The 16,354-nt window shown below is 37.1% G+C and overlaps 1 protein-coding gene across 5 annotated transcripts in view; it reads left to right on the top strand.

Annotated features, from left to right (window-relative positions):
* Nucleotides 1-15,092, top strand: part of LOC106871329 (uncharacterized) — a 16,963-nt gene extending 1,871 nt beyond the window's left edge. For 3 of the 5 annotated variants that reach the window (XM_014917721.2, XM_014917719.2, XM_014917720.2), the window contains exons 2-12: nt 885-1,354; nt 2,236-2,406; nt 3,124-3,261; nt 4,870-5,005; nt 5,728-5,800; nt 6,761-6,815; nt 7,321-7,377; nt 9,491-9,598; nt 10,606-10,812; nt 12,438-12,529; nt 13,917-15,092. In XM_014917721.2, coding sequence (XP_014773207.1) covers nt 898-1,354; nt 2,236-2,406; nt 3,124-3,261; nt 4,870-5,005; nt 5,728-5,800; nt 6,761-6,815; nt 7,321-7,377; nt 9,491-9,598; nt 10,606-10,812; nt 12,438-12,529; nt 13,917-14,051 — 1,629 coding nt within the window. In that variant the 5' untranslated portion in view covers nt 885-897 and the 3' untranslated portion in view covers nt 14,052-15,092. The remainder of the gene's footprint in view (nt 1-884; nt 1,355-2,235; nt 2,407-3,123; nt 3,262-4,869; nt 5,006-5,727; nt 5,801-6,760; nt 6,816-7,320; nt 7,378-9,490; nt 9,599-10,605; nt 10,813-12,437; nt 12,530-13,916) is intronic. The other 2 variants (XM_014917723.2, XM_014917722.2) reach the window with 2 other exon arrangements.
* The last annotated feature ends 1,262 nt before the right edge of the window (nt 15,093-16,354 follow it).

Genomic DNA, 16,354 nt, shown 5'->3' with positions numbered 1-16,354 from the left:
TGCATGCACACGCATACTGACACACGTCACAAATTTTTATCAAAATTTCAAGTTTCATTTACTTTTGCGTGCCCACCTTTTTTATTTATTTATTTATTTTTTGACCACTCTGAATTTCGATATAAACATAATCTACATCGTCTGAAAGTTATTTGTGAAAAATTTCAAGCAAAGAAATACCAATTTTGGTCAATATACAGTTTAAGTTCCGGTCACGAAAACAAGAAAAACAAAAAAAAGGGGGGGGGGGGTAGAAAACGAATATGAAAAAAATTTGCGCAAAGGAAGATTTGGCTGCTATTTCTTGCAGTTTGAGAGGCTCAGCTAGTGAGATTTATGTGATCAGTGCTCAAAAGTTCTGTAAGTCTGTATTTGTATGTATGTATTTAGGGAAAATATGGATAGAGATGGAAGTGGATTTATGGTTCTAGTGTGGAAAGATCAGACGAAGTGCTTATTGTGAGGTCTGAGAAGAGATGATAGGATTTGGGTGAAGAAGATATGCTGACATCTAGTTCAGTGAAGCAGAAGCTGATATTATAATGATACACGAAAGAGTACATTTAAACATGCAGTGGAAGGTCTTCAGAGAATGGTGAATCTTTAATTTTGTATTTTGTTCATGAGAGCAAACTCAAAACCATGATCGTGTGGATTCAGATTTGCTTGTTTTGCATGGCACCATGGACTTCTATAAGCCTTGAGTCACCTAAGTTCCCATGTTTAAAAGTTAAAGTTAAATACAGCTTGCAGGGAAAATCAGAATTTCTTTTTCATTTTTTCTGTATGAATATGAAAACATTGTGAGTGAGAAGTATTTGACCATTTCAACCAATCATAATTAAACAAATAATGGTACTTACCCTCATTAATTTCTCTTACAGATTATTGTGAAACATGGCTTATTTGCTTCTGAAGGGGGCACCATTACCATCAGAAATAAATGATGTTGTTGTGAAGAATTTGATTGACCAGTTTAATGAGGATATGACATGCAATGAAGAAAATATTGTCAATGAAATAGCCATTTTGGACTTCATTAACAGAATTTTCATAGCTGACCAAAGTTCTGATATTAAAACGTTGTTTATGAAACATGGCATTCTATTAAAAATAGAATCAGTTTTGGACAATTTGGAAGAACACAATGGCCATCTGTTTCCTCTCCTGTCAATGGCTTCTCTAAGTGTTCTCTACCATTTATCGACTGTGCCAAAAATCTGTTCTGCAATTTCTGCTAATCAAAGTTTTGTTCACCATCTCTTTTCGGCTCTTAAAAGGAATGAATCTGACTATACCAACAAATTTGCAGTGAGCTGCTTGTGCAATTTCACCTGGTTTGATCCTGATCTATGTAAGTTACACAATTTAAATGAAATTATCATCATCATCATTTAGCATCCACTTTTCCATTTTTGCATGAGACAGACAGAATTCGTTGAGGTAGATTTTCTTCAGTCAGATGCCCTTCTTGTCACCAACTCCTACCTGTTTCTAAACAAAGTAATATCCACCATGACCAAACAAGTTTTAATGGAAAATTGGAAACAACAGACGCTGTTTGCATGGTGGTGACATTTGTTTACGACAATCACAAGAAGTTAAGGCAAAAAGACAGTAACATGCACACACATTCACACACATATACATGTCTATATATTCGCATGTATACAACAGGCTTCTTTCAGTTTCTGTCTATCATATCTACTCAAATTTCGATCAACCTAGGTCGATAGTACAAGATACTTACCTTAGGTGGTACACAATAGATCCAAACCCAAGGCCATGTGGTCGGAAAGCAAATTTCTTACCACACAGTTGCACCTGCACTTACTGATGGAAAACTAATGTAAATAGGTTTGATGCAAGAATTAACCCTTTAGCATTCAGATTACTCTGAATTATGTTGTAGCTTCAAGATTTTGATAGTGTAATTGTTTGTTTTTAGAATGACATTGTAGGGTAGACATGAGAGGCCAGACCAAAATGAGTGATTTGGTAGACAGAAACTGTACTAATCTTGTCATTTTTGTTTGTCTTTGTGAATGTTTACATTTGCACTTGCCTTAAAAATCACTGAACTGTAGGCAGTGACATTTTATTAGCATTTCCGGAACCATGTGGTTGGTAAGCAAGCTACTTACCACACAGCCACTTCTGCGCCTATTTATTTATTTATTTATTTTTACTTACATTTTTTTTTTAAATTATAATTAATTTTTTTTCTTATACTAGGTTTATTGTTTGATAAACTTTCGGGAAGTGAAATTCTTTTAAAAACTGCAAAAGCTTCATCTCAACTTGTGAAGATTGATGTTCTCAAAATTTTCAGTAATTTTTGTTTGGAGACTAACTTAATCAAACACAGTGTAATAAATAATGCCGACATTTTAAAGTTTATAATTGGTAAGTAGATTTGTGTTGTTTCCTTTTAACTTCATCATCATCATCATCATTATATGTCCATTGTCCATGCTTGCATGGGTTGGACAGTTTGACCAGGGCTAGTAAATTGGAAGGCCGCATCAGACTCCAGTCTGATTTGGCGTGGTTTTCTAAAGCTGGATGCCCTTCCTAATACCAACCACTCCAAGAGTGTAATGGGTGCTTGTTGTACTGGGGGACTACATTGCACAATGTACCCTCCCTTTTTTCAAGCAATGATTTGATAGATATTTGATTGCTATTTCTAGGTGATCAAGCAACCTCATAGAGGCTCCCTCATTAGTTCAGTTTGTTATGTGCATGTGTATACGTTCATTGTCATTTTCATCGTTTACTATTTGCAATTGATTCTCCATATTAGCATTAACAATATACATTGACAATACAATGTCAATGTTTACCTAACAATTTGATTAAGGTAAGAATTTGATAACATAGTGTTTCAGAAACAATGAGACAATTGCTGATTGTTATTTTGTTTCAGTGTTGTGTCTGTTGACATAGTGTTTACAAGATACTAGTGTTTATTTTGTCTTATTACTGTGTGTGTCTTGATGGCACAGTGTATGAAAAACAGTCAATTACTAATGGTAACTGTATTTGATTACATACAAACTTGCTATTTACAAATTCCTGATGTCAGAAGTTGCACTAAGTTTATTGTCGTCTTATTTTTAGAGATTTGCAATGAATATTTGGAAAACAAACTCCACTTTGGCAATAAGGTGGACAGTTTACTAAAATATTGTATGCTCTATTTGAGCAATGCTATTTTCAAAAACAAAAGTATCAAGAAACACTTCTATATACTTGGAGGTAATTATATTTAATTTTAATTTTGCTTCATTCTATTTTATTTGTCTTACTTTTCTAAACCATTTTGTATGGTTAAGAGTTTTGCTTCCCAACCTCATGGTTTTAGGTTCGTTGCCACTGCTTGGCACCTTGGCAAGTGTCTTCTACTGTAGCCCCAGGCTGACCCAAGCCTAGTGGGTGGATACTTTAAATGGAAACTAAAAGAAGCCTAAAATGTGTGTGTGTGTGTGTTTTTCTCTCCTTGTCTTGACATCATGTGATAGCTGTGAGTGTCACATCATACAAGTGAGATATTTTGTTTCCAGTCTTCCGTGAAAACATGTCCGGCCAAAGGGAACTATTATCTTGTTTAGAAACATGTGAGATTAGTGACAAGAAGGGCCTCCATTCATAGAATATCTGTCTCAGCAAATTCTGTCTGTGTTGTGATGGTTAAGCTCCAAGTCAGCACTGACGAGACCTGTCATCAAAAGTGTTCAAGGTATGATCGTCCCCTCTTTTTCTTGTTCTACTAGGGACTACATTGCACAGTGCATCCTCCCTTTTTTCAAGCAGTGATATTTGGTTGCTATTTCTAGCTGATCAAGCAACCTCATAGAGGCTCCCTCATTAGTTCATTTTGTTATGTGCATGTGTATACATGCATTGTCATTTTCATCATTTGCTACTGGCAACTGCTTCTCTATACTAATACATTAACAATATACATTGACAATACAGTGTCAATGTATACGTGGACTATGAATGAAATTTGGTACAAAGCCACCTCCCTCAATACAACTCCCCCTTCCAGTCAAGGAATCTTTGTCTTGCAAGCTACTTGTTGACCCTACCAGTGCTGATGCCATGTAAAAAGTACCCAGTACACTTTGTAAGGTGGTTGGCATTAAGAAGGGCATCCAGCCATAGAAACAATGCCAAAGCAGACAAAGAGAATTGGTGCAGTTCTTTGGCTTGCTAGTTCCTATCAAACTGTCCAACCCATGCAAGTATTGAAAACAAACTTTGAAAAAGGATGATGATGATGAGGGAAGGTAGCTTCTATATGGTTCCCTATTCTGCTGCACACAACAGCAGATATTCCTTAAATTACCCCCTACTGTCCTAAAAACAAACGGAAAGGGCACAATCATCTCATTTTGACAGAGACTATTATATGTATGGTGGAGGCACAATGGCCCAGTGGTTAGGGCAGCGGACTCGCGGTTTGGATTCCCAGACTGGGTGTTGTGAGTGTTTATTGAGCGAAAACACCTAAAGCTCCACGAGGCTCCGGCAGGGGATGGTGGCGAACCCTGCTGTACTCTTTCACCACAACTTTCTCTCACTCTTACTTCCTGTTTCTGTTGTGCCTGTAATTCAAAGGGTCAGCCTTGTCACACTGTGTCACGCTGAATATCCCCGAGAACTACATTAAGGGTACACGTGTCTGTGGAGTGCTCAGCCACTTGCACGTTAATGAACGAAGGTCTGTGTAATTGACTAAACACTTGCAGATGATCCTAAGTTCAATGACTGAAACCAGTTAAAAACTACAAGAACATTTATTATGTGAGTTTTAAGCCATTTCTTGACTGAAGTTTCTATTTCTTTCTTTCCATTCTGAAGGCACGAAGATGATTGCCAGACTTCTTTATTTGTGCCCAGCTTCTATGCTTTGTAGACCATTCATACAACATGTGGTGAAGCATTTGATATACTTGAAGAAAACGGACTCTAGTCAAAATATACAAAAAGAAAAAGTGTAAATATACTTTGTTTCATCAATCACTTTATGATTGTACAGTTTTTAAAGTTTTTTTTTGTATATTTTTATTTTCTATTGTTTTTTAAGAAGACACTTGTGCAATGTGCTGCACTTTGGATTAAACTTGAAAACCATAGGGCTGAAAAGTGAACTTCTTAGACACACAGCCAAGCCTGTCAAGTCAGTAGAGAGAGTTGAATAGAAGTTTTTATATGAAATTGTTAATGATGTCAATCACTAAATAATTGTCCCAGATACATGCAAAGAGAAGAGGAAGCCGAAGAATGACCACTAACATAAAAAATACCTTCATATTTTGGAGGGCGAACAGGTTAACGATGTATTGATCATGAAATGATGAAAACCAAAGTCAACCTCAGTGATGTAAGCTTGCTACAACTGCTACTGCCTCTTCTTTCTGTCATCTCCATCATGGTTTCTTGCTATACTGAGGATGGTGATTGGGCAGTGATGACTTGGTAACTCAGCTCACATACTATTACAGCACTGGCACACTATTACATTCAGTCCCTTCCCTATTTGCCTCCCCCCGCCACCACCTCCCACTAAATTAACTATTTCTGATCGGCTCTCACAGAATTGATTCTTTCTGTTACAGAGAACTGATATATGCCTTGAAAACTTGTACTTATATTTGTTTCGTCATCAACTGTCAACAGAAATATAAAATATAGAGCTATCCTATTATATATTTTCAGACATCAGTATACCAAAACTTATCTTCCTGCATTAAAAACTGTGGAAGAAAATTTAGCTGATTTTAGACTATACGTAAGTTATACTTTGTCTACCTTTTTCATCCTAATGGCCTATGAAAGTGTTACAAATAAAGGAAGGCTCGATATGTGAAATATGATTTTTATGATTTTCAGTTTGAATCCTTCTGGGGTTGACTTCACCTTTTTTTATATGAGCGGATACAAAGTTTAATTCATGTTCAAAGTTTTACAAAGTCATCATCATCATCATCATCATCATCATCATTTAACGTCCGCTTTCCATGCTAGCATGGGTTGGACGATTTGACTGAGGACTGGTGAACCAGGTGGCTACACCAGGCTCCAATCTGATTTGGCAGAGTTTCTACAGCTGGATGCCCTTCCTAACACCAACCACTCTGAGAGTGTAGTGGGTGCTTTTACGTGCCACCAGCATGAATCCCTTTTATTTTTAGGACCTTCAAATCTACCATCTTTCTCTTTTTACCTTCTTATTTGTTTCCGTCCTTAGACTGGCCATGATGAGGCTCCGCTTTGATGGACTTAGTCAATCAAATCAAACCTAGTACTTATATTTAAACCCTCTCCGCCACCATCCAATAGTAACTTAAATTTGTTCCTCTCAACTTACTTTCCTCCCTCATCCCCTACTTAGAACCATCTCACTTCAATTCTCTCTCAGTTATAGGGGTCACTTTAGGCCCTTAGCCTTGTAAGTTATGAAGTGATCTTCACAAAAACTGCACCCAGTATACTCTGAAAAGTCGTTGGTGTTAGGAAGGACATCCAATTGAAGAAACCATGCCAAAGTAGCTATTAGAGCATGATGCAGTCCTCCAACTTCTCAGATTCTGCCAAAATGTCCAACCTATGCCAGCATGGAATCCAGACATTTAATCATGATGTAATGATGATGATGATTTCAAGCTAAATATTCTTACCATTTTATATCAACTACCTATTTGTTATTTGTTATTTGTTATAGCCTGGTTTTCATGTCTGTTCCTTGTAGGATGGCTGTGGTGAAGACCCTGAAATGAAATGTACAAACTCTCTGAAGAAATCAAGTAATTTATAATTGGCTTGTTTTTATCAACAACTTCTTAAAGAACCACACATAACTTAGTCTGTAGAGTAATGGATAACCAGCTTAGGAACCAGTGGTTTTGATTTTTCTTATCAGCACTGTGCTGTATCCATCTATGACAAATTGAAGATGGGTTAGCTTTTCATCCCTTTAAGTTGCTGTTTGTTTTTTTCTCTTGAGGTGTGCTGCAGTCTTTTGTTGTATTACTGCTTGTATTGTGTGTTAAGTGTGCAATGCATTGGTTATCTAACTTGCTGGTGGAAGTTTATTTCACTGGGTAATTGCGGTATAGAGTGTGGCTTGTGTTTGTGACCTGTTTTGTTTAGGTTATACTATTGAATTGATAGTGTCTTATGTAGACTGTGGGCTGTTCCTAGCAGGGCTATTTTTTGGATAGTGTGTAGTGTTGAGGATCCAGGTATAGCTTTTGTTTGTTTTTTATCATGCCCAATGCTCCAATTATTATTGTTTTTATTTTTATTAAGACAGATATGATTTAAGGGAGAAGCCTTTTAAACTACAGGATGGATGTTATCAATATGGTATGTGCACATTTTATATATTTAATACATTTTTTTCTGTATATTGTCTGCTTTTATATAGTTTCTTTGCCTGTATTGTTTTTCATGGACAATTTCGACATTAGTATGAATTGTGGGTATCTGATCTTTTACATGCAAATACATCTCATCACTCATATTTATCACACGTGTCATTTAAGTCGTACATATTTACATATTTGTGTTTTATAACCATGTCTATTTAGGACAACTAGAGTTATGTCTAGTCAAGAGTGGATTAGAGTTCACAATACAGTACTTATACCAAGATTTGAACTTCTGACTCGTTGATTTGTAGTCTAAAATTTCAGCATATCAGTCACTCATCCAATTACACCATGTTTTGTCCAAATGATAAATTTTTTTCCTGTTTTTGCTTTAATTGCTAATTAGGGGAAGTGGAAAAAAATATCCACAACCTTTTTTAGATCTTCTCAGACTAAGAGAAAACTAGATGAAGACACTGAAGTCAATGTTAGTGTTCCATCTGAATAATTGCTGGTCATTGGTTGTATGGAAGAAAGATGTGGGAATTACCAAGAAAGGCAGTTCTCTCCTCAGAGAGTCATCTCTCTTGCACTACCTTCTCTGTGTTATTCATTCCCCAAAATAACATTCTGTGGAAGCTCAGACTGAATATCTAACCACACCATCACATCTACCCAGCTATTCCTAGAAGTTGGAATGGCGATAGTGACTACACCACATCTTCCAATTTATCAAAGAAATTGTATTTTATGAGGATTAGGATTTAAAGCACATTCATCATCATCATCATCATCATCATTAATTTATATTTTACTTGTCAGGATGGGTTGGACAGGTTATCTTGGTCCATGTTGGTTCTTATTGAGGGTTACTATTCACCTAGAAGAATTCGAAGTTTACATCTCATACATTCCATTTTTGGTAAGGTTTCTATGGTTGCACACCCTTCCTGACACCGAACTCGATACAGAGTGCATTGGCTGCATTGTATCATGACACCATCACGATAGAAACTTTCATGTTCTCTTGATCTTGCATTGTTTCCATTCATTCTCAAACCATTTTACTCAGTGTACCAGATGCATTTTATCATAGCACCAGCTCTAATAAGGTTGTCTTGCACTCTGCAGTACTAAAGAGTCTTCACTACTCTACGTTGTCTCTATTCATTCAAGGCAACATGACCAAGAGGATAAACAGAAGAAAGGGAGACCTGATAAAAATGGAACTAAGGCACAAAAAAAAAATCATTTCAGTCAACTGTACCCCTTTGTTTATGGCTATTTTCCAGCTATACTCTATTTAACTGTATTTCAAGTAAAAGACACAATGTCTTTTTATATTTGTTGAAGACTTATTGGGGCAAGTAAAAGCGAAATCGGGATAGCACCTGTGCCCAGCATCGCCTTTCTGGCACTTGTGCCCGTGACATGTTTAAGGATTTTCAAGCGAGATCGTTGCCAGTGCCCCTGGACTGGCTCTTGTGCGGATGGCACATAGAACACACCATTTTGAGCGTGGCCGTTGCCAGTACCGCCTGACTGACCTTCGTGCCGGTGGCACGTAAAAGCACCCACTACACTCTCTGAGTGGTTGGCGTTAAGAAGGGCATCCAGCTGTAGAAACTCTGCCAGATCAGATTGGAGCCTGGTGTAGCCATCTGGTTCACCAGTCCTCAGTCAAATCATCCAACCCATGCTAGCATGGAAAGCGGACGTTAAATGATGATGATGATGATGATGATTCAAAGGATGGCAGAACAGCATAAATAGCAGACATAATGGCTAAATGACTTTTAGCATTTACTAATGTCTCAAGGCACTCTGAGTTGAAAAACTGCCAAGGTCAGTCTTTACTTTCATTTTTCCCATAGCTCATTAAATAAACATCAGGCATTCACTGATTGACTTTCAGTCTTCTGTGATTGGTTAAATGAATACTAACCATTTACTGGGTTGCCTTTTTTTTTTTTTGTGGTGGTTAATTAGATAAATACAAAGCATGTGCTGAACATCATTTCAGTAAATTGCCCCATTCCTGCTGTCTTATATATTTATGTGTTCTTGTATCAATGCATGTCTTGTAATAATTTTCATCACAATTCCAGGTGCTGAAGTGCCTTTCATCGAAGATACAACTCATGCAATTCTACGAGCAAACAAAACAAATTGGATGAATGAAGTAGGTCAAACTGTCTGTGGAATGTTAAATTCTCGTAAGCTTTTACGTTTGTTTATTTCTTCTTTTCTTTTTTTCTCTTATCCTCCCCACAACTCTATCTCTCCTCTCCCTCTTTCTAAACAAATTTGTGTATGTGTGTTTACATGTACCGTCTTCATCATCATCATCACCATTTAACATCATCATCATCATCATCATCGTTTAATGTCCGCTTTCCATGCTAGCATGGGTTGGACGATTTGACTGAGGACTGGTGAACCAGATGGCTACACCAGGCTCCAATCTGATTTGGCAGAGTTTCTACAGCTGGATGCCCTTCCTAACACCAACCACTCCGAGAGTGTAGTGGGTGCTTTTACGTGCCACCGGCACGAAGGCCAGTCAGGCAGTACTGGCAACGGCCACGCTCAAAATGGTGTATTTTACGAGCCGACAAGAGCACTCAGAGAGCACAAACCTCCACCAAGGCAACACCAATGTCCTCTCAACAATTAACCAGAGATGATTTTTAAAATGAGAATATCTGAAATAAACTCAACTGCTCTCACAAACGAGAATACTAAAAATGAACCCGACCGCTCTCAAAAATTAAGTAAAAAAAAAAAAAACAGGAAAAATAATCCAGAATCCTTGTCTGGTACTGGATTGATCCCAAAATCTAATCAGTTCGTGCCAGTCACGAGGTCAAATATCCTTGAAAGTTGCATCTGAATCCATCTGGCGGTTCTTGAGATATCTTGTCCACATACAAACAAACAATACTTCCACCTTTGCTAAGGCGGAGGTAATGAGTCTATACATGTTGATTGTTGTGTAGCACAACAAACAACGAGCAAGATTTGTATAGACTCACATTTCTTGACTCCGTTTTACTTCTGATGATGGGCCTTTGTGCCCGAAATATATAAAGGTTACTAAACTCTTCCCTTTTTGCATTGTATGAAACTCTCCGTCTTCTTTGTCTTGTTATTTTAGTTCTGTACCACAATGCTTTTCTGATATATATATATATGTGTGTGTGTTTGTGTATATTCCTTACAGGAAGAAATTGTACATTGTATTTTGGAATCAGTGATGCTTATAAAGTTGTTGGTGTGCATTTATCTAGAGAAGAAAAAGACAAATTTCGCCTACACTGTGATCAGATATTCACTCAGATGATAAAACCTTTGATCATATCAAATATAACTGTAGACTTCAAACCAGTTCTTAATGCTAAGAAAATGTCTTCAGATTTGCATATTATTGGTACGTATGTATATTGTTGCTGCTGCTGTTGTTGTTGTTTATACACTCAAGGTAATCCTGAATGATCTGACCAATAATAAAAATATTCCAGTCAGTTTTTCCCCTTTTTAGCCGTAATGTACTTCATACTATATTATCTATATTAAGTTGTAATGTAGGGAAACTAGTTGCTACTTCTAGTGCATCAAGCGACTGAATATAGGTTCCTTCATTGATTTGACACTTGTTGATGTTGTTTTAACACCAGGTCAACTTTGAACCACCAGACCTATAATCAAATGCATTTCAACCATGACAATCCTCTCTGAAAAGTTGTGACAGTCCAGAGCATTGAGAAGAGAGACAGTTGATTTATCCTCATTTGAGAATGATCTGTCACCACTACAGATTCTTATGTGATTGGGTTATCTTCATCTTAGAGGTTTCTTGTGTAGAAGTTGATGACTTGTTGTTTTGTCTGGAGTCAGTTCTGATTGAGTAAACCTTTGATCTTCTCAGTGGTCAAAAACATTCCAACTGTGACCATCCTGTTTGTTTGTATTTCTGGGACTTCATTGTTCAATGTGGCCTTCCTTTTTTAAAGAAATGGGATGTGATCTGAGGGAATTTGTCTGCTACTTCTAACAGATCAAATGGTTGCATATTGGCTCACATTGGCTCATTAGGAGAGGATGTGAGCTGTATAATGAACTTCTCTCTGCATTAAGCAATTGAGTGATATATATTTCTCTCTCTCTCTCTCTGGATAGAATATGAATGTAGTGGGAAGTTGTTTTTGCTCTTGAGAGTTCTCAAACAGGTAATTATTTGGTTCAGTGGATTGTTAGAATTTTTTGAGCATCTGACAAATTGCCTTACGTGTGCTGACGTCACTTAAGAAACACCTGTGCTGGTTTCATGTATAAAGCACTTATGCTTGTACAATGTAAAAAGCTCCCATACCAATGCCACATAAAAAGCATGCAGTACATTTTGTAAAGTGGTTGGCATTAGAAAAAGCATCCAGCTGTAGAAACGACACCAAAACAGACAGTTGAAGCCTGGTGCAGCTCTCTGACATACCAGCTCCTGTCAAAACATCCAACCCATGCCAGTATGGAATATAGGCTTTAAATGCTGATAACATTCCAAGTTCAAAATCATCATCATCATTTCACATCCCTTTCCATGCTCCAGTCTGATGTGGCGAGGTTTCTACAGCTGGATGCCCTTCCTAATGCCAACCACTCCAAGAGTGTAGTGGGTGCTTTTTATGTGCCACCGGCATGAGGGTCAGTCAGGTGGTACTGGCTTCAACCACACCTGAATGGTGCTTTTTACATGCCACCATCACAGGAGCCAGTCAGGCGGCACTGGTAACGACTACGCTGAAATGGTGCTTTTTACATGCCACCAGCACAGGACCAGTCAGGTAGCACTAGCATCAACCACCTCAAATGGTGCTTATGTGCCACCGGTATAAGTGCCAGTCAGTTAGTACTGGCATCGGCCATGACAATGTTATATGAATATTGAAAAGTTGTCTCAACTCCTAAGTTAAGGTTAATACTCCTAAAAGTTTGCATCATTTGCTACCAGCTTTCAAATGTAATAACCATAGAATTGTTATTTTTCTTTTATGACAGAAATCTCCACGTTTGCACAGGAAAGTTTCTATTCTTTTAAAGGCAAGAGTTATTTTCGGCACAATGGTGAAACCCAGCTTGTTGGAGCTGAGGTGAGTTACAGCATCTATTCAATTGAAACTCGATTCATGATAAATCTAAGAATTTGGTGCATCTAGACTGAGAGAAAGGGATAAATTAGTGGGGTCATGTAATTAATGTTCAGCTTGAGCTGCTATAGTTGGTGTTTTATAGGGAGACATGGAGAAGGTATGAAAATTCCAGACCCATTTTAAATAGAAAGGATTGAGAAGGTATTGAATACAAAATCTATGAGGTTGAAATTCAGTGAAACAAGTTGATGGGAGGCAACTGCATCATGTAGGTTTGGATGAGGGTTGTACAAAGTTGGCAAATTTAGAAAAGCAAAGTCTAATGTAGTAACAATAGCTACTGAGCTGCTGAGACCCCCTTCGGTCATGACTGACCATGGGTTTGCACCTAGAAAGTTCCCCTCCGAGGCACAAGTCCAGGCAAGGTTGTTTATGGGAGACCAGCAGTCGCCCATGCATACCAGCCTCCCCTCTCCACGCCATTTCTACAGCTGAGTGAACTGGAACAACATGAAATAAGTGTTTTGCTCAAGAACACAACACGCAGCCCGGTCCAAGATTCAAACTCACAACCTCACGGTCGTTTATTATTTTTAAAAATTCATTCAAACAAAGGCAGTGTATTTCAACAAAAATATAATAACAAATTGGTTACTGGGTTATTGGACGACCATTAAAAGACATTCTTCTTCATACAGTGTTGTGGGCAAGTGAGCCTGTCGGAATACATCCTACTTCAGGTTGTTCACTGATTTACAATCATGGGGAGTAAAGGAAAGGAAATTACTCACCCAGTTTCTTTCCAGCATTCATACATCCTCTATATTCAGTGCCCATGTTTCGCTTCCATACAACATTGTACTTTGTACACAAGCACCACACAATCTGCCCTTTGAAACCAGAAGTAATAACTCCGTGATTTTTTTCCACTCTGACTATTATGCTTTCATAACATTTTCCTCCATAGAAATTTATTCACCTAGGTAACAGAAACTGTCAATATTTCAGTTCTATTAAAACACTTTTGTTTGAAACAAGAAACAATTATTCATCCTCTTTGACCACAGTAACAGTTGCTAGTCAACTGAAATTTATTTTATGACTTAATCATAAGAAAGAGCTGTAGCTATGACATTTACTAGTCCTAGTGGGATGACGTGGTTTAAATTCAGCTTAAACAGCTGTAAGTTAATGTCTGCAGGGAGATGAGGGAATCTATCTACACATGAGAGAGAATTGTGCAAAAACGCAAGTGTGATTCCTATTTGAATTTCATTTCGTTGTTTATTTGATGTAGGTTTTGCATGTTAAAGTTTAAATCTTGAATAAACTTAAAACAATATTGAAGCTTCATGTAAATTTGATTTATTGTTAAACTCGACTACAGATGCTGCGACTAATGGTTATTGGTGCTGAGTTAGAGAAATGGAAACTTGAGGAAAAGAAATGGAAGGATGAGCTTGATAGATTAACCGCTATTCAAGCGAGGACAAATTATAAAAACCCAATGTCCCCAGTTTGACTGCTGGAACTAGAAGGACTCTCATTGTAAGGACTTACATGCACAAATTAACAAGAAAAATGTGACAGAATTTGTGATATTGAGGGCTTGAATGCATAACAAGATAAGACGTGTAAGATTTAATATGTAAGACGAAAGTTGTAACATGACGGTCATTAAATGAATCCTGTAACATAATAAACAAAAGATGACACTTGTAACATGGTAAGTGTAACATATAACCTGTGTCACAGGTTCCTTACATAAAATATGTAACAGATTTGCTACATGGAATGCTACATAAGACATACTGTACAATATATAACCAGTACAACATAACAGACATAATGAGTAAGGCTCTATATGTGTGTGTGTATATATATATATATGGGTAAAGATATGGCCAGTCTATGGGGTTATCCTGGGTTTCACGTCCATAAAGTGCTCAGCTTTACAGCATTTCTTCAGACCCTAAAACCTATTTGCCTATGGCCTCTCTAGCAAGTCTTGCTAGAGAGGCCATAGGCTAACAGTTTTAGGGTCTGAAGAAATTCTGTAAAGCTGAGCACTTTATGGACGTGAAACATAGGCTAACCCCATATACAAAGCCATATCTATCTTTATTTATATACTCTGCTGCTCTATAACTGAGACTGTGCTTCTCTTTTGGATTTATGATTTACTGAAGATATTCATATATGTTTCATACATATACATATATATATATATATATATATATATATATTGAACATAGAAAATGTAACATGTTATGTAACTATACTTTGCATAGCATGTAGCAAGTAATACAAACAGTGCTATGTAAAGCTTCTGACAGAAAATGTGTAACTGACGACTTAACATAATATGGAACATGTGTAACATAGGAGGTGTTATGTAAAGGTTGCAACACAAATATAACACGGAATCTTGAATACATAAACAGTATTTGAAAGTTGCTATAAACTATCATTCAAAAAGAACCTGAAATTATCAGGTTTTGTTTCTCATACATTTCAAAGTTTTGTTTTGCATATCATAGATTAAAATTTTTAAAAACATAAACAGTTTTTTTTGGCTTTTATTATTGTTACTACTACTACTATTACCACTACTGTTATATATATATATATATTGATATGCTGGAGGAAAATGTTAGATGCTGTGGTTAGTTGAAGGGAGAAGAGGTGGGAGTGAGAGAAAGAGAGAGAGTAGAAAGTGGTCAGTGGTGAGAGCTTGGAGGAAAGGCTCAATTGCTATTATGGTATGTGGTTAAATAGTTGAAGAAAGAGGTAGATGGCAAAGAGAAAATTGAACACAGGGGAGATGTATATTTGAAAGAAGTAAAAAGAGAGAGTGATAATGTGTTTACTGAAAGGAACAACAAAGAGAGTTAGTCCAGCGGCACTGGCAACGACCTCGCTCAAATGGTGCTTTTTACATACCACCAGCACGGAAGCCAGACAGCTGCTCTGGCAATGATCCTGCTTCGATGGTGCTGTTAGCGCTCCACTGGCACAGGTGCCAGTCATCGAATTCATATATATATATATATAAATGGGCGAGCACTTATAAACAACGTTATATCACTTATAAATGATGTTATATAAATACAAACATATTTGAATAATATGTGTGTGTGTCTCTAATGGAAAAATGAAGTGGAATATGGAAACAACTAAAAGAAAAGGACAATTAGACATGAAACATCCCTCATCAGCAATGGAGGCCAGAATCAGCTTAGTTTCAGCATTTTTGAAACCTATGATACTACTTCTTTTGTTGCACCAGTAATAGTTTATATCACTGAGGTGGCAGATGTTACAAAGGAAATGACCTAGAATATAGAAGACAAAAGAACTATGGTGAAGTAGTGAAAATTAATTTCAGGATGCTGAGCTTCTCAAAGGAAATGACAAAGAACCTAATGATTGATGACATTCAGCGCTTAAGAACACCTACCTATCTACCCATGTCAACATGTCAAAAAAACAAAACAAAAATAACATTAAAATAATGGTAGTGATAAAGCAGGTAAATACAATATATCTACCTGTAGGTCTCTTGCTCTATGTCGCTGTTAAGTCTCCCTCTACTTCCCCATCACCTCTTTACACACACACATATACTCACACAGAGTTGAAACACTGTTTGAATTTCTTTTCACCATAGAATTCCCATCATCCCACTACCAGTTTGACATCACCCCTTCCTTCCTTATTCATCTATCACCCCTTCTTTCTCATTCATATGCTGTGACGGAGAAAAACACAAGAGTATTATTATAGTAGATAATTTCAGTAAGGAAAGTATCTTCCCTAGACACA

The sequence above is a fragment of the Octopus bimaculoides genome, chromosome 10 (assembly GCF_001194135.2).
Source record: "Octopus bimaculoides isolate UCB-OBI-ISO-001 chromosome 10, ASM119413v2, whole genome shotgun sequence".
Taxonomy (NCBI): domain Eukaryota; kingdom Metazoa; phylum Mollusca; class Cephalopoda; order Octopoda; family Octopodidae; genus Octopus; species Octopus bimaculoides.
This window is presented reverse-complemented; position numbering and strand designations above follow the sequence as displayed.